At 41.9% G+C, this 26,786-nt stretch overlaps 1 protein-coding gene across 1 annotated transcript in view; it reads left to right on the plus strand.

Annotated features, from left to right (window-relative positions):
• Window positions 1-2,812: 2,812 nt before the first annotated feature.
• The window catches only part of grin2aa (glutamate receptor, ionotropic, N-methyl D-aspartate 2A, a), a 115,321-nt gene continuing 91,347 nt past the window's right edge, over window positions 2,813-26,786 (plus strand). The window contains exon 1 of the mRNA XM_041062577.1: window positions 2,813-3,316. Within this exon, the coding sequence (XP_040918511.1) occupies window positions 2,813-3,316 (504 nt within the window). The remainder of the gene's footprint in view (window positions 3,317-26,786) is intronic.

Genomic DNA, 26,786 nt, shown 5'->3' on the forward strand with positions numbered 1-26,786 from the left:
TATACCTAGAAAACAGGTAACAGGTGAATACAGAGTGGTGTTTGATGCCATAACCTGCAAAGAGATATCAAAATGAATTATTTTAGTTGTACAAAAGAATCGCAAAGAATCTCAAAAATGTAAAGAAAGACTATGGACTTGTTGCTCGGTTCATAGACTGACTATCCACCACATTTGATGGCACTGTGTTAATACTTAAGACAAAGAAGCAGCCTTGAAAGCACCATGTCCTTGGTAGCTATTGAATCTGCTGCTACTTTACCGGTTGCTTATGAAAATCCATCGGTTGGCAGTGTGGATATCTTGCTGTGTTGTTCAGTGTTGTTTTGTCGATTATGTTAATGGGCAGGAACGCTTTGTAAATGAGACAAGTTTCTTATGATCTTATGATCTCGGTGCTTAAATCTGCACTGCCTTCAACAGTGGCTTGATAAACAACAGCTCCCGTGAATCAATCATGCACCAACGGGTTCTGCAGCGACGCTAAAACACGCACTCCTGTCAGTGAATCCATAAATCTTCAACAGTGCACATGGACACATTATGTGACCATATGTTTCATGCCCTTCTGATTTTGCTCACGCTCTGCTGTTCAGCACACCTGTTCATATGTCTTACACATGATGATAAACCTACACACACACTCACTCACTCAGTGTTTCATGCTCTGTGAGCATTGGGTGTTGAGGCCTGTGAGTGTTATCTTTGTAGGGTGGTGTACATTGTGATTTCTCTGAGATGATGATGATGATGTTTCTTACCTGCCTATCACTCACACTGACTTCCACTTTAACACGTTCCCACATGCACACACACACACACACACACACACACACACACACACACACACACACACACACACACACACACACACACACACACACACACACACACACACACAACATTTCTTTCAACTGAGGAAACCCCCCCCCCTTCGAACCTTCTGCCTCCCTGTCCAAGGCCCGCGGAGCTACTTCAAAAAACACAAGAGAACACTATCTGGCATCCCAAGCTATTTATAGCACTCTGGTTTATATTGGTCTGTTCTTTTCAGCCTTTATGTAATTTGTCTCTTACTTACCTCAAGGGATGCAAACTGAGCTCTGTGTCTTTGACAGCTGTGACACCACTCTGTGCATTGAATCATTTATATAAGAATCTAATAAATACAGGTAAAGAAAAACTCAAACCAGCACCAGCATTACATGTTCTTTATTTTTTCTTTTTGTTTAATTCTCGAGTTTCACAATGGTGGAGAATTGATTGTGGAGATTTGAATTTATCGATTCATGCCATACAACTCCAATACTGTTGTGCTTGCAGTATTGTGTCCCATCTATTAGGCATTTAATTAAAAATATCAGTATGGGTATGGTATACACCAGTCTCATAGTTTCATGAAAGTTTTTATAGTCTAATACAATTTTATTTACTATCACACCACTACTGAATCTATTAGAGTTGGTTTAGTGCAGTGAGAACATAATGTTTGAGTCATCTTTTGGATTGCTGTTAGGAAGCTGTGAGTGGTTTGTCCACATTTTAAATGTTGATTATATATGAAAAAGAGTAAGAGTCTACAGCCTTGTTAGTGACTCTGTGAGGCCGCACATAGGCACAGCTGTGCTTTGAAGTAAATACCAGTATTGACGTGTTCAATGCTCACACTGACAAAGTTAAAATGCTCATGTTTAGAACATATACTGTTTGTCATTTAACTATAGCGTGTTAACTTGCCAACATTTGCCAGGTAGCACTAAACAAAAAGGATTCGGGGTAGTTGGACAAAAAGCAGAAGTCCTGGAGAGAGTCAAATTTTGACTTGATGATGGTGCTAGTTAAAGAAGTCACCAAACATATTACAGCTCCTCTAATGATCCGGGGGACATGAATGTGAAATTTCAAGCCATCCAAACATTTCATTCAAAATCATAAAATGTGAACCACTGAGGGAAAAGGCAATTAGGGGATATCACCTGGGAACCATTAAAATGTACAAAAGTTTTTGTCCCAGTCCGTCAGATCTTGAGATATTTTAATCTGGACCAGTATGGTGGACCAAACGACAGACTTTGAGTCATGCCACCAGCCACCATGCCATGGCTAAAAAAGTAAAGTACTCTTAGTTCCAATGTGTGCTAGAAACCTTTTCCCTGTACTGTATATATGATAAGCTTCAGTTCCATACTATGAAAAACCAATTACCCACCATTATGTCACTCTCTTACACACACACACATGTACATGCACATCATATCATATCATTGTCCTACACAACATTGCAAATAATGGAATAAATAAATCGTCCCACTGGCAGGAATGGGAATAGAACCAAAAGCATGTGAATGTTCAGCACAGTTTCTCTATTGCTGTCACTCTGGCATCCTCCTTATAAGTTGTGCGTCAATCCATCACGAAGGTGGAGTGTTATTACGCTTGTAAACTGTATAAATGTCTGCCTGCCTCTTCCGAATAGCACAGCTTGCTCCTGAATCATCTGATCCTAGCAGTCGTGACCATAAAGTATAGACTTGTTAGTCATCTTTTCTTTCTCTCACCACTCCGCAACATCCTCTCAAGGCCACCTCCCTCCCCGCAAGGTTTATGTGTTTAATAAGATTTCTGAGAAGTGGAATAAAAAAGAAAGATGCTACCTGAATGTGCCGGCTTAAAGAGCTGTGCATTAACAATTCATCTCCCTTGTCCTTCTCACTCTGCCATCATCTTTCCACACCTCTCTCTCTCTCTCTCCCATCTCCTTCTCTTTTTTTGATCTGTCTTCATCTGCTCTGTCTTTCTTCATCTTTTCTCCATGCAGGGGATGAAGTGGTTTGGCAGTATGTCCCTCAGCAGCAAAAGGAGTAAGAGGAGGAGTAGAAGGAGCAGCAGCTGCAGCAGTGGTAGTAATAGCGTGCTGCTCTCCTTGGCTCTCCTGGTGGTGGTGACCCTGACTGCGGACCCCGCGGCGGCTCAAAAGCAGCGAACCGGCAGTGCCTCAGAAAAAGTGCCGGTACTGAACATTGCAGTGATCCTCGGACGCACGCGCTACATCTCCGACCGGGACATCCGGGCGCTGTGGAGCAAGGAGGACCCCATTGACGTCAACGTGGTCACACTGCTGGTCAATGAGACCGACCCAAAAAGCATCATCACTCACATGTGCGACCTGATGTCCGGGACCAAGATCCATGGCGTGGTGTTTGGGGATGGCACCGACCAGGAGGCCATCGCCCAGATTTTGGATTTTATTTCCTCGCAGACGCTTATACCCATCCTCGGCATCCATGGAGGGTCGTCCATGATCATGGCTGATAAGGTAAGGAGGAGTGTTTGGTGAATCGTGAGTGGATGGATGATTTCTGCAAGAAAGTCTGTATGTTGTTGATGAATGAGTGAACTTGTACAAAGAGTGAGTGGGTGAATGGATTAATAGAGTTATGATTGATGGGTTCCTTTGGTGTGGAGTGATTTGTCAAAAGTTCTGGCTGTGCAACTTTGTTGAGCTGAGAAAATCAAGCACACACTCGCCTGTCAGCTTATTCATATTTGGCAGTTGCTGCTGTTGACCTCCTGTAAAATGATGAGTAATATCTTATCATGCTAACAGCCTGAGGGGGAAGCCTTGCCTGTTAGCTGCACCTTACAGATATCAGTGCAGCTGGTGTCTAGAGAAAGAAAACACAGAGAGGAACCAGGCTGGCACTGGTGGGAAGAAATGATGTGGAGGAAGTAACAAGGGGGTAGGAGGATGAGGTAAATATATGCAGAGAAGTGTTGGAGGAATGCAGGTGGAGAATAAGAGGAAGGGAAGAAGAAAGGATGACTAAAGAGAGAAGAGTGAAGAGAGAGGAGGAAATTCGGAAGGAGTGGGTGTTTTAGCAGTCTGGCTATCACTGGCTGCGTGGTACGGCGAGCTATAATCATGGAAGTCTCCATTCATTGTGCAGGATTCCCTCAGACAAGGTGCAAGAGTCCTGATAGGCTCTCACATTTAGGGTAGGGTATGCCCCTCGCCTGCCAATCACTCTGATCTGTGAATAGGAAGAGATGAACAGCACATGATAGTGTGGATTCAAGAGGCAGTGCTTGGCTCCTGGGATTCATCAGATCCACAATGGGGATATTCTTATCTGTGTTATTTGTCCAGGAGATCAAAGAAGGCTTATCAGACAGTGTGTTAGCCAGATTAGTTCTAAAGATGCTACATATAGCATTTCAAAGCATCGATGTGTCGTTGTCAAGTCATTTATGATTGAGTACCTTCGGTGTAATACAAATGAAAGTGAGCAAATCCATGGTTGAGTGGCTTCTTTTGTTTTCCTTTTCCTGTGGTATTGTTTGCGCTGTTCTTTTTCAAAATTACCACCACACTTTCTGTAAATCCTGTAGCTTCTTTCCCACAACCTGGTGCCCCTGCTATGTGTTTGTCTTTTCCTGAGGATATTTTATTTTTCTATAAACCTTTCTTGTCCACTATGGTCCGCCAGTGCAAGAAAATCACAAATCTTTACCTCCAGTCGCTCTGGAAGAATGGTCTCCTTCTTCTTATTTCATGCCACAAAGCAATCTCACTCTTAAGCGGTTCAGCAGATTTCTCACCGAAATCCGACCCTATGGCCCACAATAAAACTTGCAGGGTAGGGGTCGGTGTAGAGCATTTCAGCGATTATCACGTTTGTTTACAGTAAATATACGACTGTCTTAAAGATACCGCAATAATGGTTTATTGATCCTGAAATGCTACCCGTGGCATCTTTAAAAAGGGGCAGAGGAGGGAAGGAGAGATGGGGGTGAGTGTAGGAGGAGAGGGCAGAAAAGGAGGGAGGAGGTGAGTGTTGGAGTAGAGGATGTGAAGGAGGGAAGCAGAGAAACGATGGGGTGAGGGATAATCTCTCAGTTTGACCAGAGGCGAAGGTTGAGTGGTGGGGGATTACAGAATGTCCTGATTGGCACCTGCCACACACCACCTATTTCAGCAGCACAAACACACACACGTGCACACACACACACACTCAACTACACACACACACACCTCATGTCCCCTGTCAGCGAGTGTCATTGAAGCAGCAGCGATTCAGCCCCTTGACAGCAGGAGTGTTTCCTCTGCAGGAACAGATGAGGAGAAAATAATCGACTTTAAAGTGCTCGACCTGCCACTTTGTCTTGTCTTTGTTTTGTTTCTCACTTTTTTTTTTACTTCTTACCTCACATCTTTCCTGTCTTTCTCTGCTCGCCTCAAATCCGCACGCTGAAGCATATGTGCAGCCGTCTTTCGCATTTCACACACAAACCTCTAAAGCTATCTCCTCAGGCTGTGGAAACGTTTCCAGCCTCTTGGGCTTGCAAAATATTTTTTTTCCGAGCCACTTGTGCCAAATGTGTGAAGTCATTTTCATTGTCAGTACTTTGTTTCTCTGTAGCTGACAAGTGGATATTTCGGAAATGAAAGGTTGTTACCTGACAGCGCTTGACGAATATGTATCTGAAGACACACTAGAGGTTTGTCATGGTTGGTTTTTGTGAATTCTCAAAGAGAATTTCATACATTATACAGGAAATTCACGCTGGAGGTTTGGTCAGATTTGTAGAGGTAAAAATGTAACTCTGAAAAATCAAACCAGAAAGTGAAATTTTGCAGATGCAAATTTCACTTTGCTTGAGAGAAATCTTGAAATATGTGAGGTTTGAACAGTTTTGGAAATGATCCCTGCCATTCAGTCATTTAAGTTTCTATTAAGGTTGCAACTGATTATTGTTACTGATTAATCCCTCAATTAAACATTAACATTTATATTATAACTGGTCAGAAATTGTGAAAAGGGCTGGCTATAATAAAAAAAATACATCCTTATATTTGAAAATGTATATCCAGCAACTGTTTGTTTTTTTTTTTTCTTGATAAATGATTAGTTGATTGTCAAAATAGCTTCAGACTAATTTTCTGTCGATCTTTTTCCACTAGATGCGACATATTTATTTATCTAAACCTCTCAGCTTTTTTTCTGAGTAATGTTTTGACTGCACAATTCATGATATGATTAGAGGTCTCATCACTTACATATTCCAAATCAGCAGGATAATGACTGTGATAGTGTTAAGCATATGATCTCTACCACTCACATTACAACAACAACAACAACAGTTAATTCAGTTTAGTGAGTGCCGCTGTGTGTTTCCACCCCAAACATGGATTAGGATTCTTCTAGTGTGTCATGTGTTGGATCCTCTCCTTGTAAGGTTTACATAGTCTTGTTACCCTCCTTTTAAAGTTTATATAACTCCTCACCCTCTGTAGGTTAAGGTTTATACGGCTACTCTCTGAAGTGTAAGTAGCGGAGTCTTTCTGCCGCCTTGTTCCATGCAGATTTTCGCTAATCCTCATGTGAAATATGAGGAGAAGCTCGCCTCCAATGATTACGCCTTGTAAGACCCTCAGTGTGTTTGTCTATTCATGATTACGCCTTCATGCTTGTGTGTGCATAGACGTGTGTGAAATTTCCCTGCGTATATATGCTTTAATGCCTTTGCGTGCACTGAATATACTTTTACTCTGTGTGCGTGTGTGTGTGTGTGTTTCCTTTGCCTGTCACTTGGAGGCTAAATCTCTTGGTGCTGATGACTTCCAGTCAAAGCCGTTTCCACGTGAACCTCTGGAGAATACTATCTGAGAGCTTCCCCATTTAAAAAGAAAAGGCCTCATCTCCTCTCTCTCTCTCTCTCTCTCTCTCTCTCTCTTTCTTTCTTTCCTTTCTCTTCTGTTTTCCTCCTTTCTCCTTGTGTTGTCCCTCCACCCATCTCCCTATCCTTCTCTCTGTCGTTTATTCCTACTTGTTAATTAGATAAATGTTGCTTGATCTCCCTGCGTTAGTCCCTTCCATACATCTCTCAGCCTTTGTTGAATAATGCATCACTTGCCTGTATTGAAAAGAATACATTATTGATTAAGGAAAGAAATGTCTTCCCTCGCTGCATTCTAAGCAATTCAGCTTGAAGGTACCACCCAAGCAGCTCCTTAAAACTGGGTGGGTAGAAAAAAAGAACAACAAAAAAACTTAGTTTGTGTTATTTGGTTTTCATCGCTGACATTCCTTAACTTTACACTTTTATTCTTTTGTCTTTTAGTTGTGAATTTGTTTCAGTTTTTGTTCTCTCTTTCCTCCCTTGCATCACCTTTTTAAGGCTTGCACTTTTCCTCATTCCCTCACCCGGTGTAATTGCGTGGGTGGATGTCTGGCCTGGCTTGTTGATTGGCTTCATGTAATTCTCATGCTAAATGGTTATTGACTTTCTCAGAGGTCAGTAATGGCAACTGGATCATGTTGGTCACGAACACCGTTCACTCTGTATTTCTCAAGTCTTTGTTAGCGTCTGCCCTTACTCAGAGCTGCCTATTGACACGTCCAGGCTGATCTGTCTGACGCTCTCTGCTGCTGCTGCTGCTGAAGTTTTTTTTTTTCCTCTTCATTTTCCCTCCTTTTTTTTTCTTTTTGCTTTTTTTTTTTTAAAGCAGGCCTCATGAATTTAATCATGGTCTGAATGCACCAGATGTGTTAACAACAGCAATGGGAGATGTCCTTCTCTGTTTTGCCTCTTGAAGAGAAGCGAGCACTTTGCTTCTGAATAAAACAAAAAGTGTTCAAAGAGTTGGAAGATATTGTGACGCTGCTTAATGTTTCTCAGCAGTCTTACACTGTAGGTACGAGTGTGTATGCGTGTGTTTTCTGTATAGTGCCACGTCAATCTTGCCTTTGCTCCTGTACAGTGCTGTCACCTTAAATGCCACATTGACAAACACACAGTACTTTCCCTTCAGAATTTAGCCCTTGAGCGACTTAAGAAATGACACTTAATTTACATGGGTAGATTAATTAATTATTCAGCCATTCAGACAAATTAATGAATATTGTGCCTGATGTTTAGTGGAGCGCTCATCTCATATGCTTTGGTATTCAAAGCAAAGCCTGAGAGTCCCAGAATAGATAGAAAAATCAACAACAACAAAAGAATAGTACTGTTCACTTCACCTTACCTAATCACTTATCTGCATTATTTGGAGTTTGTGTGTGTGTGTGTGTGTGTGTGTGTGTGTGTGTGTGTGTGTGTGTGTGTGTGTGTGTGTGTCTGTGTCTGTGTCTGTGTCTGTGTCTGTGTCTGTATAATCGCAAAGCCGGCGGTTCGATCCCTGAATCCTCTTGTCAGCATGACGCACAAACCCAATTGCTCCCAACAGCAACCAGAGCTTTACATGGTAGCTTTCACCATTGGTGTGTTGTAAAGTGTGTACAGCTGTGTTATTCTCATGCAGATGTTGCGATTTTCTATCAGTATTTTTATGAGTTAAACTCAGTAGCTGGTCAGTTGTTCCTCTAAGTGGGTGAAACAGCCAGTCCCTTAACAAATCACAGATGTGGGTCTGAAAATGATCAATATCTACAAAACATGTAAGACGGTGAGAGTGAATTTCAAACAGTTCAGACCAACACATATTTAACTTTGGTGAGAAGCACTTTTCCCAGTGAAACTTTTGACCATTCAGTCTGAGTGTTGTGACCTCCCGGTCATCTGTCATTGGATGATCCTATAATTGGAACTTTCCTCTATCAGCCACTGTTACTCAGTGTTTCCATTTAACTAATCAAGCAATGACGCACAAACTTGCATAAAGTATACACACACGCCGACACCCTGCAAGTGTATTTATGTAATTTTTTGATCCATAATGGTGAGATTTGTTGATAGATCCCAGGATAATGAGCCGTGGTCTCTGATTACGTGTATTGATCAAATCTAGCGCTGCACTCCTTGTGTTTTGTGACTATATGTGTGTGTTTGTGTTTAATGGCAGCTGTCATGGCGACTGGTGGCTGGAGGCTTGGGGCTGAAAAAGTTTTTTATATCAACTAACCACACACACCCGATGTAACTGCCAGCATTAATATAGTAGATGCAAACATTTGTGTGAGCGTGTGTGTGGTGTTATTGTGATCAAAGGACATTATTCATCCATCCCTGTTGTTGTCTCCCCTCAGGCGGTATAATTATACACACACACACACACACACACACACACACACACACACACACACTCTGATGTTTGTTGCCGGCTGCTCATGTCAAACAACAAATCAGAGTGGAAGGAAGGGAAGGAGAGAGAGGGACTGAGAGAGTGGATAGAAATAACTTTATGATATCATTTATGAGTTTGTCCAATTACTGTGAAGAGACGTTTGTTTTTGTTTGGCTTAAATCACACCGTCATTTAACTAGAGCATCTTCAGCCTGCTAAACCACAGGTCCTGCTGCACCGTTACACACCTCTGTGCAGAAAATATTCAAGTATGCGTGTGTGCATACACAACTGTGGATGTGCCTCAGCACTGTATATGTGTGGTATACTTTATCAATGCCTACAAAGGTAATTTGTATTTGTGTGTCTATTGTTGGCTGTGTGTGCATGTGCGTGCGTGTGCGCACACGTGTGAGCCCAGACTGCGATAATGACATCACTGGGGTGTTGTCACATATCCTATTAACTCGGTAAGACTGTCCTCAGTGAGATCCCCATGGTAACACTTAAGTTGTTAGCTCTCGTTTTGTATTCCTGGTGTATATAGTGTTTGCGTGCGTGTATAGAAGCGCCTGTATGTCGCTGTAAATATGAAAACACTTATGTGTGCATGCGTGTGTGTGTGTGTGTGTGTGTGTGTGTGTGTGCAGTTACTGTATTTCTGAATGTGTGTATTATTCCAATAGCTAGATGCGGCTGTCTTGCAGATGAGAAATGGCCTCTCACTTCTCAAAGGGAATCGATCTGAATGAATATGTGGGACTAGAGGAAATAGAGCTGTTAGCTCTCTCTATGAGTATATTTCCCTCTTTTTTTTTCTTCGTCTCCCTCTTCTCTCTTTCTTTCCCTAATGGCATCTGTTCCAAAATATAGAAAGTTTGTATTTGTACTGTGTAGTTCGAGGTTTACTGGACCTATGAGTGTGTCCTCCACTCTTTTGCTCTTCTCCTGTTTCTCACAGTGTCTTTCAGCCTCAGGAACAGCAGCAGTTTAAAAAGAGTTTGCAGCAACACACACACACACACACACACACACACACACACACACACACACACACACACACACACACACACACACACACACACACGGGCACAAAGTTACATATTACATAAACACAAAAGAAGATTGCATTTTAACAGTGACAGCTGTTATCCAGGTAGACGAGTCGGGTCAGGAGCTGTAAAAGCCCTTTCCTGTAATAAAGTCCACTGAATAGGTAGCCTTGGCATGGTAAAAATAAAAGTTATGATCCATCCTATCCAAAGCATCTTTTCCTCTCTGAAATTAATTGACAAAGGCTCGAGATGGGAGGACTAACACTGCTTTATGTGATGGCTAAACGGGAATATAAATTGATTTTGATGTTATACTCGTGTAGACATTTACTTTAGTCTTTAATCTCCTTATGTACTTCATCTTCTCCATTTTATCCTTCTGCTTGCTACTTAGTCCTCTTTTTCACCGTTGTCTTCTTCCACTGAACGAATCACGCTCTTTTCGCCGGAGCCGCTCCTGCTGTGAGAGATGCTCTAATACTGCTCGCTTCCGTGCTCAGCGTGCCTTTGATGGGCTGCGACTTGCAGGAATTGATCGGGCAGGATCAACAGTGTAACGCTGCTACATTAACATCTATTCAAACTGTTTGTTTGGAGCTAGTGCAATTATTATTGTACAAATGTTTTTGTGTGTATATGCATTGTCATTCTGTGGCATCGTTACAAGGATAAACAAACAACAGCCGGGCTAACATCGGAGTAATCCCCTTGCCTGTTTGTCTTGTGTGCATTTTTTTTTTTTTTTGCTTGCGAGTGACTGTTGGACCGATGTGTGTGTGTGTGCGTTTTTGGGTGGATCTGTCGATCCATCTTTTTTGTGTTTCTTGTTGATTAAGCCAAGTGTCTCAGCTGTAAATTGAATTCCTGATCTGCTTGACTTGACTCTCGTCAGCCACCATAAGCCGAAAGAAATACCCTACAATAAATATAACATAAGCCCGGCGACCGAGAGACTGAAGAGGCACATGGAGAATAACACAGCTATCACAGCTTTGGAGGAGAGAATTTTGTCGTCTCAGCTTAAGCCTGACTAATATACAGATAACACATGCATGCGGTTGCTGGCTGTGAAAGTCTTTTCATTCTTCATCTTTGTGTCACGAGGCAATTGCATCGGCGTGAAGCCTTCAAAGACACATTTCCTCATTTTGTGAATGTTGAAATTGTCTGATTAAATTGTCTACACTCAGTTTTTAAGCTGCAGAACCTCAGTGGATCATAATTCCCAGTACACGCTGCAGACTGCTTCATTATGAGTGACAGCTACTTATTAACTAGAAGCATCTTTCAGGAGGACTTGTCAATCACAGTTATAGCAGAGGGAGAGACACAGAGATGTGAGTGAGAGGTTGATTCAGACTGTATTAACACCACCTACTGTCACTCATGCCTCTGAGACACATGCAGATGAATATCAGCTAACTTTGCCCTTAGGGATGTTGACCTGGTGGCTTATTTATGCTGATGTTGTGAATATATATTTGCAACACTAAACACATCACTCTAATTGTTTTCACCCATCATGACAATCAGATGGGGTGTACAGATTCACAGATTGTAACAGATTTTCTGTTAGTAAGGGTTAAAAGGTTACCGCCCTCATAGGCCTGCAGCTGCATCCAACTTTGATATGTATGAATCTGACTCCACATATGATCCCCAACAAGTGGTTGGTGTGATAGAAGTCAGTGAAGAGGCCAAAGACAAAGTAAACTGGCAGGCCAGGCGAGCAAATTCACCTGCTGTGTTTGCAGATTTTGTTTCTGTATTGGATTTTATGTTATACAATGTCTTTGATAGTTTCCCAAACTTGAGAGCATTGTAAATTCACAGTGGCAGCTATGGGAATGAGGTCAGCTGGAAACCTGGGAGCCTTTAATACAGGTGCTTAGTTATTAACAATCTGTTATACTGAGTGGTGCAACACATAAACACAGGTGTCATGATATACTGTATGTGCTCTCATATTTCAGTGAGTGTCTCTCCAGTGTAGTATAGTGTTTTTGTTCAGTGATTATTGGTGATGTCCATTCTGCACAAATGTTTCAGAAGTTATATATTTTTTAATCACACTAAAACATCTTCCCTTTGAGCTGCCCTGGGATGTGAATTAAAATCCTCTGTGCTGTGAGGTCAGACAATAGTCACTTGCTTTAAGTTTGATCTAATTAGATGAGCTGCAGAAACATTGACCTCCCACTCCTCAAACTTCATGCTGTAGAAAGAAGTTCAGAGGATGGGTAGTAGATAGCAAAGGACACATTTTGCTGAGGTTTTTCCAGGGAAGACAAATATCAGGAACACTTACAAAGCTGCTCAGCACTTGATAAACAGGAAAGGAGGTGGCCAAATTCGACATTTAGGCAGAAACATTTAAATAGGTCATTGACAAAAGCATCTCTGCTTCCATTTGTGGGTTATAATTATGCTGTTTTTTTAACACAGTGCAGGCTGTCCTATTTAAATCTTTCTACACCAGTGTCTGTGTTTTATTTTATCAAACCAGGTCTTCCTTCATCCCTCTGTAGCTTTCTCTTTCTATCCTCTCATCCGCATTTCTCATCTAATCTTGAAAGTCTATCTGTCCTCCCCTCTCTCCTTCTTTTTCCATCTTGTCCGTTGTTAAGTGTTTGAAGATCGTGGCGAGAGATTTCTCCCCGTATCGAAACCGTGTCGAAAGGAGTTGGCAACAGCTGCAGCCCACACTCCCTCTTCTCTTTTTGTATGCACGCACAGACACACAGCACTTAACAAAGCTACTGTATGTCCCATACCTTCTTCTGCTTTAGGTTTCAGGAACAGAGTGTTTGATGCAGCTATCCCGTCTTTAATGGCACTGCCATTTCTATCCATTTCTTCCCCTTCTGCTCCATCTATTTCTGACTTTAAAGAGCGCACACACACACACACACACACGCACGCACGCAAGTGTACAAACAGCAGACGCACAGTCATGCAGAAATGCTGTTGCCACATTACTCCGCAGTGTCTGCAGTGAACGAGCACAATCACGTTAGAATAGGGCTGGCTTGTTTCTCTCGCCTGCTCCCTGCATCCTTTGTAGAGCCCTTCTAGCACAGCAATACAATTCCATTAAAATGGACCATAGTCTCTCCCTTAGCGTTAGCGTACTGTAGCCTAGCCCAGCACTGCACCATGTTGGGGGCAGTGAGCTGTGCTAAAAGACAGGGAACGGAGAGATGCAGGCAGTGAGAGTGACATGAATTAAATATCCCTCCGACGAGCCTCTTCCTTGTTTCACTCGTCTCTCCATTATGATGGAAAGCCCTGTGGAGCATGAAGTCAACCTTAATTGTTCTGAAGTAGTGCGGTAGATGGGCACAAGGATGGATGGATGGATGGATGGGAGGAAAAAAGGGATGCCTTGTAAGAACGTCCCTGTGTGACAAGCAGTGAACAAGCTGTGAGCACCGTGGGGGGCTCTCAGGAAAATGGCATTATTCATGTTTTATTGGCACACTCAGTTTATTTGTCTCTCTCTGCCTCACTCCCTCTACGTAATCAGCCAGCACTTTGCTCTTAAAACTTCAGCTTTGGAGAAAAAAAAGGATGCTGCATAGCATCCATTAACATGAAAGACAACTTAAGAGGTCTTGTCAAGCCTGACAAGAAACTGGAGTGTCCTTGTGTCTGACTGAAAGCTACAACAAGTGCTTCGCATCCACAACACTGCAAACTTTTAACAACTAAAAGACACAAAATATTAATATTCTCAGCTCATGCTTGTATCCATCCTACGGCCAGTTGTGTGTTTTAACTTGTCACACCTAACGTTTGAGAGATTTACATTGGCATTTCATGAGTTAAGCATGTACTGTACGTTGTACATGAGAATGTGGGGGGCATAGTTTGCTATAAATCAGTGTGACAGCTACATGATTTGTAAGTATTCTGCAAGACACTCTTATGCAGTAGCTGATAATGTAGGCTTCATTGGCTATGAATGCGTCCCTCTACATTTTTGTCTTCCCAGTCTAAATGCTGCAGTGAACGAGTTTTTGGAGAGAACTATTTTTAGTTTTCAGGTCATTTGCAACTTGTCTCAGCACTCTCGGTTCTTTTAACTGCAGAGTCCTTAATATGTAGTCCTTAAAGTGTCGTGTCACATCATGTAACTGACTTAGCGCAGTGAGCTCTTCGCTTTTAGATTGTAGTGTTGTAGAATTCAGCTGACTTCAAAGATGGGGGGAAGAGAATGGGGACAATGAAAGGGTGACTCAACAGCTTTCTCCTGGAGAAAAAAAAAAGCAACGCAGAGAAAGACAGAACGATGGAATGAGCACAAATGAGAGAGTTAAAGATAAAATAAGAAGCACAGAGAAAACCGGAGAGCGGCTGAGGGGTTTTAAAAGAAGCAGTCTTTAATTAAGTTGATAGTGTGTGGTTATTAGCGATAAGGTTTTACTGAGAAAAGTCAGTGCGTATCCTATTAACTATAACTGTACGCAACCTCTGTTAATACCAGCACTGTGTGACCCTCACATTAGTCCGCTTGGTGTTCAAGGTAACAAGGCTACAGTGTCCCAGAAATGTAAATAAATAATAACACTGAAAATATTTGTTTCCCCTGCTAGTGTCATTAAGTTAAATCAATAAGTAGCTACAGTCAGTGTCACAGACTGTGTTGGGAAATGTGACATGAAGGGAGTCCTTTTTAAAAGGTTTGAAAAAACACATACAGCTTATCACAACAGGAGTAACAAAAAAAAACAACAGAGAAAGCAGGACATGGATGAGTGTCGTGTGTTCTGTGGAGGTGTTGTATGTGCGGAAACAAAAGATGATGATGATGACGACAATGACAGACTGGATGTCAGCAGTTGGAAAAGAGAGTGCGTGTGAGCACATGGGCAGCTTTTATTGTCCGGAGGGCCCAGGTGAACTACAGCAACACACGCCTCCCAACACATGGATAAATCTGTATTTATTTAGTATTATCTTTTTTATTTTATCTCTATATTGCCACCTAAGACAATGACAGACATTGGTCAGTTAAAGTGTAAACCATCGAAAAGTAAATAGCAGTTGCCATTAGCAATGCACAACACTCACCAAAGAAAAGCTTTAGAGTATTATTCATTGATTCATTGATTTTTTTTGGCCACTTGGGGGCAGCAGAAAAAGCTGTAAATGCAACCTAACACACCATCACTTTGTAATGACAAACATGTTTGCAAGCAGTTTACACATCCAGCAGCTACAGATCATCGTAAGCATTTATTTGAAGCCACGTTTCTGGACAGCAGGTGAATATAAATCTAAAATGTATTTCACTTTTAGCTCTGTTTTGGTCTCCATCAGCTCCTTCTTTTGAGCAGCTAAACACCACCGCTAACTTTATCCATCTTTTGGGTAATATTGTACCATGATCTTTTTTAGCTGAATATGCCTGTGGCTGGAAATTATTTTGATGAGAGCAGTGAGACCGAACCAAACTAATAAAGTTGTGGGCGGTAAAAACCAAAATAATGAGCTAGAAGATTCTAAAATGCTTCATAAAGCTGAGGAGGAACTGCAGAGTCAGGTGATAATCCTCTGTGGGATCTTTACAGTGAGCAACAATTTCACATGACACACATATTCATTTGACTCATGGTTAATATAAAAATGATTATGAGTGCGGCTTAAAGATTTTCTAATAACAAAATAATTTACACAGTGCACAATATAACCATTTGGGAACCCTTCAAAAAAAAAAAAAAAAAGTTGACCCTTATACAGTGCATTATTTTTGCACCTGTTCCTATATGTTCCAGTTTGGTGTTCCACTTCCCTCCAGCATCAGCTCCAGTCCTCCTCGTCTATCTCTCCCACTCTGTCTTTTCCTCTGTCCTTCTCCCTTATCCTCCCCCTTTCTGTCCATCTTATCGAGCCTTTGGTGCTTTTATAGGCTTTTTTGGGAGGACGGGCGTACAGCGAGACATGTGGGGAGGATTTAAAAATAGCAGAAGTACCAGAGGAAGAGAGAATGGGAAGGGAGGGAAGACGGATGGAGGGGGATGGAAAGAGAGAGTGTTTCAGGGTCAGCATTGACAAATGGGTCTGCGGAGTTAGCCCGGGCTCCGGGGAGCACCGACAGTTAGGTCAGCGCTCCCCAAGGGGAGCAGGGAAATGGGGTTTTTACCTGCCGAAACACCTGAGAGAGAAAGAGAGAGAGAGAGTGAAGCAAAAGAGAGGGATGGAGTGATACAGAGACAGAGAGGGAGTCCGTAGTATTTGTGGCCAGAGTGAGGTGGTTTAGCCTCAGTCTCCTGTTATTTAAAGATACAGAGCAGGGGTTGCAGTCGCATTTCACGCAGAGCCACAGCAGCTAGCGGCAGTGAAACCTTTACATGGGGCTGTAGGAGCGTGATTTAACCTACACATCCTACGTGTTTGTGAGGGATTTTTTTTTTTTTTTTTTAAAGACACTAGTTTCCCCAGGAATCACACTGATGTTTGACTGTAGTGTGATGATGGAAGAGTGTGTTTTCTCATGCCCCTTTTTAATAATTAAACTTCTAAACTTTCTTTAACCTTAAGTGTGCTGACATCATCTTTCAGGCAGTGTAATTGCCTAAACTGAACAAGGCATTAACCATATCACAGCCTCCCATTACAGAGAACTTTTTACACAACTTCCCAACAAACCAACTCCTTGTCCTTGCCATGAACTTCCTCCCAACACCGTCTCCAGGTAAACCACCACTTTGTGATAGCTTAGGTAAGCTGTCCTTGAGAGAAGTGATCCTTTATTCTCCTCACTGCAGTAAACCCACGCTCTGCCTGGCCGACCCTGGCTTTCTGTGCTCGAATACTAAAGCTCCTGAATGAATAGAGACAGAGGTTTGTTAAAGGGTTTGAATTAATCGACATCACTGACTTTTCAATAGCACATTTAGAGGACTGATGAGGAGTCATGACGAGGTGAGTTCTTACGTGTGTTTGTGTGTTGCCGTGAGCGTGTTGCTGCAACGTGAAAAGATTTTTTTTTTTTGTATGTCTGATTGTGTGTGTGTTTGAGATGTTAGTTCAGTCCAACCTTGACAAGGAGGATAGGGCATTGTTAGTGCACACCCACTGAGAAATATGCCTTGACAGAGAGCGAGAGAGAGGGAGGGAGACATACACTCTCTCACACACACATGCACACACAAACTACAGCAGCGAGAAATTATTTTACTGCTAACATATGCCTTCGTATGTTACAACTCAAATCACAGGTTCTGAGGCCACACACTACGTGCAACCGCTCACCATGACACACACACACGCACAATGTTAAGCACAGTTAGCTATTGATGAAGACTAAAAGCTCTCTCATTTAACTATGGTCTCCCAGCAGTATAGTGGCTGTAATTTATTACTGTCTGCAAACACACACATAAATGATGGCTTTGCAGTGCTGTCACTGCAGACCAAGGCCAGCTGAAGCTATTCATTTAGCAGTCTACTCAATGCATGTGTGTTGTGTGTGTGTGTGTGCAGGATCTTATAGCCTAACAGTAAAAGCAGCTACTGATTCAGTGCTGTAGTTCATTCATCTCTGTGTATTCGGCTACCTTCACTCAGTGCATTTCTCCAAGGGCGAGATTTGCCTCAAACACTCAGTTACATCTTTACTGGTGTAGAAAACTAAGGTAAATAAAGCAGATAAGAGAAAACGCCAGCACCGTTAACATGCATGCAACTAGATAGCCTTTATTTATTGTACACTGAACTTTTTAAAAATAAGACATTTTAAAAGAAGACATTTTAAAAATAATTGTGATGCAGTATGAAAAAAATCCAAACTAAACGAAAAAAAGTTTTAATTCGTTTTAATATGCATAGGTGTGTTTCCTCATGCACCAGCAAAATGTGTTACTTAATATTTATTATTAAAATGACTAAAAATGATGTGTGTTTTCTGAACTTCTACCTTTGGGATTGCGATCCACTTGGGTAAGGTTAGGAAAACAACCATCGTGGTTACACAAATGTTTAACCACATCAGAAGGTGGCATGCAAACTGTGGTCTCCTGTGTCACATGCTTTCAGTCTTCTCCCATTGCTACTGAATTTGAAAGGAATGAAACTGTTTGCATAAATGCAAGAAGTCACTTGTCAGGGAAATACAAACATAAGTTGTTCTAAATGTTTGAGCAAATGACCAGTGCTGTTTTTTCCCCTGGTGTTTCAGTTGTGCGCGTGTGCTCATGTGTGAATTTGTGAGTGCCTGAGTGCTATGTTGTCTATGATATTGCCACAGCCAGAAGAAAGCACACAGCTTTCACTGTCTTCTACAAAGACTTTGTAGAAGACAGTGTGTACTCCTTTTTTCTGCTGAGTAGAGTCTTGTTTCTGTTTACTTGAGCCCTCCATAGTCTTTGTTTTATGCTGGAAATGGAGACAAAAGAGATTAAAGCTCAACCACACAATCATAACAATGAAGAACTTTGTCATTTATTCATATAATAACTCCATGACTTTGCTAAAGACAAACACAAGTAGGAGACACCCATTCCAGCTGGAGACTTTCTCTACACTTAATTAGCAACGTTTGTACCTGTCAGCAACTGACAGATAATCTGAGCAGGTTCTCCAGCGCAATCACAACAACAGAAATTGTTTTCTGTTACCTCTTTATCTCGTGAACCAGTAATTGTCGCAAATGAGAATTAAATGATTTGCTGTAAAACTTAGTGTAATAATTCTCCTTCAAGAATAGTGGTCCTCAGAATGCATTTAGAAGAGCTGATGAAACTTTTTTTGTGTTTTTTTTTTTTTTTTTTTTGGTGATGGCTGCAGGGTGTGTGGCGATAAACTGGCCTAATGGGATCACAGTCCACCCTCTCTACCTTCCCTTGTTTCCTCCCTCCTCCTTTCTTCTCCTCAACAAGACTATAATAACTGAATAAATGAATAAATTAAGAAAAAGAAAAACGGGGCCTGAACATTTATTATTGGATGACATCTCTCTCCTCATTCTCACCCCTGCTTTGTGCTTTCTTTCCCTATTTCTGCCTGCTGCAGCATTTTACAGCCACTTTCTGTGTGAGTGTGTGCGTCTCTCGAAGACAGAAGCAGAGTTTGTGCGTGGGTGTGTGCATGTTGAAGCTGGTAAATTGTTTTCAAGGTTCCAACTCAGCTTGCAGTCACATATTTTTTCAGATGCGGCGTGTGAGTTGCCGGTGTGTGTGAGGGTGTGTGAGCTGTCAGGCGTTCCTGTCCCTGCGGCGAATCATCTGTCTGCTCCTTAGGGGTCATCGGCAGGTGCATTCTAAACAGGCCTCCCCCCTGGACACCTCTGTCCTTGTCTCTGTCTGAAAGTACCCATATCTTTCTCCTTTAACTCTTCCTCACATCTATTATAGTTTGTGTGTGCACATATGTGCGTGTGCCATCACCAGACTTTCTATTGAAACACCAGGCTGCAGCTGACAACCGGCATGTGCTGCCTGCAACAACAAACCTCTTCTGCACTGTACTTCTACCACAGAGCAGCGTGAATTCATTTTGGATCAGACAGATATTCGAGTCAATTAAAAACAGTCGTTCAAAAACACCCTACACTGTTTGGACTATTTTTACATGATTCCAAAGATTTGATTACCTTGAAGTCGTGTAATATGACAGCAGCAGCCCATCACCCACAAACTTTAAAAGAAATACATAAGAGCGAAATAAGACCTTATGGAGTGAAAGATATATAGAAATATAACGGAGTTCATCAATAACATTGTTAGTTGAATAATTAAAATTGTATTTAAAAGGAATATGGAGTTGCATACTTTTCCTTTAACTTCCAATCAATAAGTGATAAAATTTAATAAATGCTGTTCTTCTATTTATCTTTCAGTGGCTCAATTTAATTGATGTTTTCAGTTATAGTTTTGGATCTACTGATAATCTTTCAATAGAAAGTTTTAGGAAGCTATATCCCATGGATTTTCTTCAACCTTTACAAAAATCAGACCATAACTAGTTAACATCAGCCCCAAACGGTAAAACAAATCATTTCAGTAGTTTTCCAGATATTGGACAAATATCAAATCCTGTAATTTTTCAATGACGAGGAGGGAAATTCATTAATATATATCATTTCTTGTAACAAAAGAAAGATATGACATGTTCTCACGGCCAAAAGTGGAAAATGGCAGAGGGCAGAAGTGTGATGTCCAGTCTTTCATACAACATCAAATGAAGGGCAAACAGTATATGAACATATCCAATAAAGTTTTTATAAGTAGGTTATAAGTAGGTAGTTTGTAGGAAACTATACGAATCACTATGAACACATAGCTGTCTGTCACACCTTCCACTTTTGGTTTGTTGACTCTTATTTTGTGGCGGACTCTGTTCAACCAGGTTGCACCACCTGCACTATGACATTTTCTATGCAATTAAATTCATTTCTTTATAAAGCCATGACAGGCTTGTACTTAACATCTCATCTCATCAGCCAATGTTAGATATCCTGCGTCCACTAACACTGGTCCTCTTGACCAAAGCTTTAAAATTTTGCATTGTATGGCCGTACCACAGGGACAGAGATCAATTCAACAGCATTGCAGGCAGTGGGGATAATGAGGCTTTCCCATTGATTAGAATTTAATTGAGAGGCAGCGATGGGCCCAGGGAGGGAGGAAAGGCTATTGAAGTCACTCAGCGCTGTGAGGCTCCCCCTCGCACTCCTCCTCTCTTTCGTTCTTTCACTCTTTTCACCGCATCTCCTGCTCCCTCCCTCTCCTCGGCCACTTCTGTCTCTCCATCCCTCTTCTCCCTCTTCATGTCTCTCGTATTGACGGTACGTGGACACAATAGAATTCGGCCCGTCATTGTTCCTCGTGGTATCTCTGATCGAGGCTGCTGGAGATGATGCAGCTGAAGGATAACAGGAGTCTCACAGCGCCAGGCACAATCACACCCTTCCAATTTACAACTTAATTCAACTCAGTTCACTCTCAGACACTCAAAATCTCCTGTGTGGCACTCAAACACACACACACACACACACACACATATAAAGACAAAAACAATAGACTTCTACACACATCCACTGAGGTAAATTGGTGAACTGCCCTCACACGTCATCTGTCTCTTTCTTCTCTCATCTTTCTCCCTCTCTTTCCTCCTCTCTCTGCATCCGTCTCTCTCTCTCTCTCTCTCTCTCTCTCTCTCTCTCTCTCTCTCTCTCTCTCTCTCTCTGTTTTTCTCCCTCTCTCTCTCTCTCTGCTTATATTGAAGTACTCCGGGCAAACACTTTATCATTCTAATATGAAAACATCTCTCCGGTCTTGTACACCGAGTAATTGATCCTCCTCTCTGGGGTTTTTATTTTCTTCAACTACACCTTCTCACAGTGCTGACAGTAAAAGAGACACGTAGAGTGGCAGGCCTTTTTCTGTACATTTGCTTTCTCTCTCTCTCTCTCTCTCTCTCTCTCTCTCTCTCTCTCTCTCTCTCTCTCTCTCTCTCTCTCTCTCTCTCTCTCTCTGGTACAAGTCAGACCTAAAACCCCTGTAGTCATATTTTGTGTATAGTATTCAGATTAGGAAATTCAGTGTCCTACACCTTTGCGTACATTATAGTGTTCAGATTGAATTGTTATTGCACTAGACAGCACACACTCACACATCTTTTGTAGTTAATGTGTGATACTGCTGAATAGGTAATTTGCCTGAAGCAGACACAGAGCAACTGGAATGTTCCCAAGGACATATGGAATTACGTTTCATGTTATGTAGAGGTAGACAAACACGCGCACACACACACACACACACACACACACACACACACACACACACACACACACACATACACACACAAACACACAGAGAGAGTGGCATAATAATGAGCGAGAGAGCGCATGCTTTCTCCCAGACATCTTTTCAGGGTGTCATTACTATGTGTGTGTGTGTGTGTACACATGTGTACATACTCTTGCAACACCTCTTTGCACAAAAAGGTCACTTTCATTTTAAATTAGGTAGAGGGAAAGTGAGGAGGAGACAGCAAGAGAGGATGGTTGGCAAAAGAGAGAAAGAGAATTAGGATATGGAAGTGTAGAGCAAAAGGATGAGAGCGGGAGAGGGGTGTAAGTGGGATAAGGGGTGACTTGGGGGGAGTAATAGGAGTAAATGCATAAAATGAGAAGAAAAGAGATGGGCAGGTAGAGCCAATAGCAACAGGAGTGCAGAAACAGAATTTTAATTTTAGTTTAACACCATTAAAATGGGACCGTCTTAATCAGTCTTTTCATTATTTCAGGAATGTAACCACAATCTTTTTTTTTTTTGATTAACTCTGTCTAACCAAAGAATGAGTGAGGCAGGCTGAACGAAAAGAGTCAGAGAAAGGTGGAGGAGGGCCACAAGGGGGGAGGACTGAAGCGAGAAAGAGAGAGAGAGAGAGAGAGAGAGAGAGGGAGAGAAAGAGAGTGGCAGGAAGCATCAGTGAGTAAAACTCTGGTAATAAAATACAGATTACACAGTGTCGTAGCCTGTCCTTCAGCTCTTGGCAGTGCTGCTCATACCATAATCTATATTGTCCTTTGTGTGTAAGTGTGTGTGTGCACTTGTGTGAGATTGACCCCAAGGGGTCACACACCCTTAGGTAATGGCTCCATTAGGAAGACAAAGAGCTGCCCTCTTGGCTCAAACACTATCACTCTCTCTATTTCTATCTTTTCATTTTCCGCTCACCTCCATCGCTCATGTCCTTTCTTTTGTCTTCTGTCACTGCTGCTCTCCATCTCTCGCTCTGACAGACAGGTGTGTATGACATAAAGAGACAGAGCAAGACGAGGTGTAGCGCCAGTCCACTCATCCATTCATCATGTGCAGTTTCATCAAGCTGGCCTGTGTATGCTTGTGTGTGTCGGTGTGTGTGTGTGTGTTTTGCGCATGCATAAACAAGGGAAATCTGTTGGCTGTTGGAGACAGCCATTAACACTCTTACCCTCTTCTCGTTATCTCTCCCACCCCTCACCTCTTCTCTGACTCAGTGTGTGTGTGTGTGTGTGTGTGTGTGTGTGTGTGTGTGTGTGTTTGTGTTTGCGTGTGCGTGTTAGTGGCAACATTCATCTCAATCAACTATCCGTCTTTATTTGAAAGAGATTGGTTTGGGATTTGAACCCACATCAAGCAGTGATTAGTGCAGGCCTTTAACCCCTTCAAGTGGTGTCTCGTTGCACTGTGCTGTTCAAATGGAGGGTCAGGACCCAGAATGGGGATGTGGGAAGATTTAAAAAAAAGAGTGCTTGCCACCATTGGTTGTAATTGCCCTTTAAATGCCTGTTTTCAAATTGTGTTTTCTATTACACTGTGGTTCAGGATAAAAATTGGTCTTCCTGAGATTTTCCGAATAATGTATTGAATGGACTTGGAAACTAACAGGCAGTGGATCAGTACACTGAATTCTGATTGGTTTATTGAACCTGTTTTGCTGCTTCATATAGACAAATCCACTGATTGATGGTGATTTCCCTTTTCAGACTGTACAAACCTACTGAACTTGAAGTTTTCCAATAATTGCATCTTCTTCCTGCATCTTTTTCTTTACCTGCCTATCATGTGTCAGGTGGACTTTGACACTACTGTCACAAAAGAGCACACACAGTACGTGGCAGCAAAATGTGAGTGTTTGACCATAGAGACATACTGATACAGAGAGAGGGAAGCTGCAGTCCTAATTAGCACTTTAAGCACTGATTGGGTGATTAGACAGTTGATTTCTGCTGTATATTTATCTCCCATGGGAATCAACAAAAACAGAATTGTTTTGTCTGAGATGTTTCTCACACAAGTTGTAGAACTTGTAAGTGGACCGTAGAAGTTTGCATAAAGATAAACTTTTCTCAGATCTTTCTATGATCTTGATGCAGTGTTGTACCTTTGCGCCCAACTATACTATCCTGTTGCTTTGTGTCTATGTCTGAATGCACCCTAAAGAGCAAAGCTCTAACTTCAGCCATTCTAAGTATTCATGCTTCATTTACATGTTGCGTAACCCAAGTAAACAGCAACATCAATCATCAGTATTTCTTGTACAGGCTGTACTTCCACACTGTTAAGGATATTATGTCGCTTAATGAGCCAACAGATCAGGAAAAACAGGTTTGATTGCAGATCATTTTTTGGGCAGATTTTTTTTTTTTTTTTTGCCTTGTGCCATGTGGCTTTCTTTTTTTGGTTGTAAAGGTCTGTCCACTTCAGGTGCATGCTCAGCGCAGGCAGTCTGAGATCATGTTTTCAGAAAGGCACAAGTACAGTCTCCACCCAGCAAGTTAAACCGTTTAGTGCTCTCATGTGGAGGAATAATACATCTTTTAGGGTAAGAAAGAGGGGCAGAGGAACATAGACAGAGTGAAAGGTAGGGAGGAAGAAACAGAGGCAGAGAAAAGTGTAAAAAATGTAATGCTCTGTAATGTGCAGCATTTAAACAGGCAAAGCCACTAAAATGCTAAACAGCTACCGAAATAAAAGGAGTAAAGGTCCATGTGTGGGTTACTTTATCTGTATGTGTTTGAAGGTGTGAATAAATGAGCTATAATAAGAGTTTTACAGCTCAGATATACAATTGTTCACCACCATCACCTCTCCTTTAAAGGGGAATAATGGTCCTTTCGTAGAATTACACAGCCGCAGCTCTTGGTTCAGTCCCCAGAGCAAAAAGAGAGAGAGAGAGAGATGATGGAGGGATGACCACACCTCTCTCTGGCTGTGCTCGGTGTGAGAGGGCACACAGCAGTGGAAAGAGGAGTTAGTCAGAGAAAGTGAGTAAGATGGCAAAAGAAGCCGCAGTGCTGTGGCCTGTGAGTGCGTGTGTGCGCGCGCGTCAGCCTCCACATAACCCCGCATGCCAGCTTAGACTATTCTGCTGACTCGTCGTTCTGAATACAATTACTTGAAGGAGTGTGAGTGTGTATGTGTCAGTATGAGTGTGAATGGGTGAATGAAAGAAAAAAAACCTTCTTATGAATACTTGGGGTTCCTAATCTCTCTCACTCTTTTCGGTTGTGTGTATGTGAGTGTGCTTATGTGTGTCTGTGTGTGTGTGTGTGTGTGTGTGTGTGTGTGTGTGTGTGTGTGTGTGTGTGTGTGTGTGTGTGTGTGTGTGTGTGTGTGTGTGTGTGTGAGGATTTAGGTTGCTGCTGCGTTGTCTGACTAAGCCTCTGTGAGGGTGTGTGTGACGTCACGTAGCGTTTCCCCTGGTTACTGGGCGGCCCGTTTTGTCACACAGAGAGAGAGAGAGAGAGAGGGGCAGAGATGAATCTAGTTAGAGAATTTGAAGGAAATGAGAGAAACCAAAACAGGTACCACGCAGAAGGCGGCAGACATGAAAGCAAGAGCTGGAAATCAGATAGAGGAAGGAATGATATTCTGTTTTTGTTTGAGGGAGATTAAAGCAGCCTCTGGCAGACAGCAGCAACCAGCTACGTTTGACAGCGGCCGCTACAGTACAAGGCAAAATAAGTGCAAATGTGTTTTTTAACCTGTGTCTTGGTATTTATTTTTTTTAATGCTGTGCTTGGACAGAATTGTTTTCCTTTTTACTGACAAAAGAAATGTCTGCTGCAGCCTGAATAAGGGATTGGTGCTGCAGCAGAAAACTGTATAAAAACCTCACTAGCTGGTATGTTGAGGATGTGCCCAGTTTTCCCCTCTGAAATTCTGGCAAAATGTTACTGTGCAAAAAAGTTTCTTACATAAATGTTTGTACAGTAGGGCTCATTATGCAGTAATGTATTTCTGTTGATGAGACACTACTCAGCATGTAAAAACAGTTGTATAATATCCTGTGGAGCTTTCCAAAGTTAAATAATATATATAATATATATAATCAGCTTGTTTTGTTGCTCATGGCTTTTTATGGAAGGGGCCAATCAGAGCAGGAGGGACACAACCAGTATGCACCAACAAACTGAAACAATGAGCTAAAATCGGCACAGAGTTACTAATTTAAAAATAAATAAATAAAACATACAGAGTGAAATAGAGAAAATGAAAGCACAGAGTCAGTAATATCCAGTTTATCTTATGGAACAGACATAAGCAGGTCCTGAGACATGTGGTTATTTAGTCATCTAGTACAGTAGGTCAGTGCCAGCCTGTGGACGCACCTCAGGACACACACACACTCACACAAACATATACACATACTGTACACAGAGCAAAATGGCTTACCTACCATAAACCAAACCTAAACTTAATCCTACCCTGAACCCTAAAACCAACTCTTAACCCTCAAACAGCTCTCTGAAATTGTGAGGACCAGCCAAAATGTCCTCACAGTGATGGTTCTGAAGAATCTGTCCATAGAAAAATACGTACACTCACACACACACACGCTCAAGTACAGTGCATCTGCTTGAGTCATTGTGATGACACATTGAATAGTATCTCTCGGAGGCTATAAAATACACGCATACACACAAATACAGACACACATAGGAAGGAAGCAAATGTAGGTTGCGTTACGTCATCCCACACACAGAGGCACACAGTACTGCATCAACAAGGAGTGAGGAGCAATTGGCTTTGTCATCACACGCATATATATACACACAATTGTCAACTTACTCTTGAGTCTTTTATTGACATTGTAATCACACACACATGAATTAACAATGACTGCATGATTATTAGGTTGTTTTTCACCACCGCAGCAGCAAATCAAAT

This window comes from Toxotes jaculatrix, chromosome 18, assembly GCF_017976425.1.
Source record: "Toxotes jaculatrix isolate fToxJac2 chromosome 18, fToxJac2.pri, whole genome shotgun sequence".
NCBI lineage: Eukaryota > Metazoa > Chordata > Actinopteri > Toxotidae > Toxotes > Toxotes jaculatrix.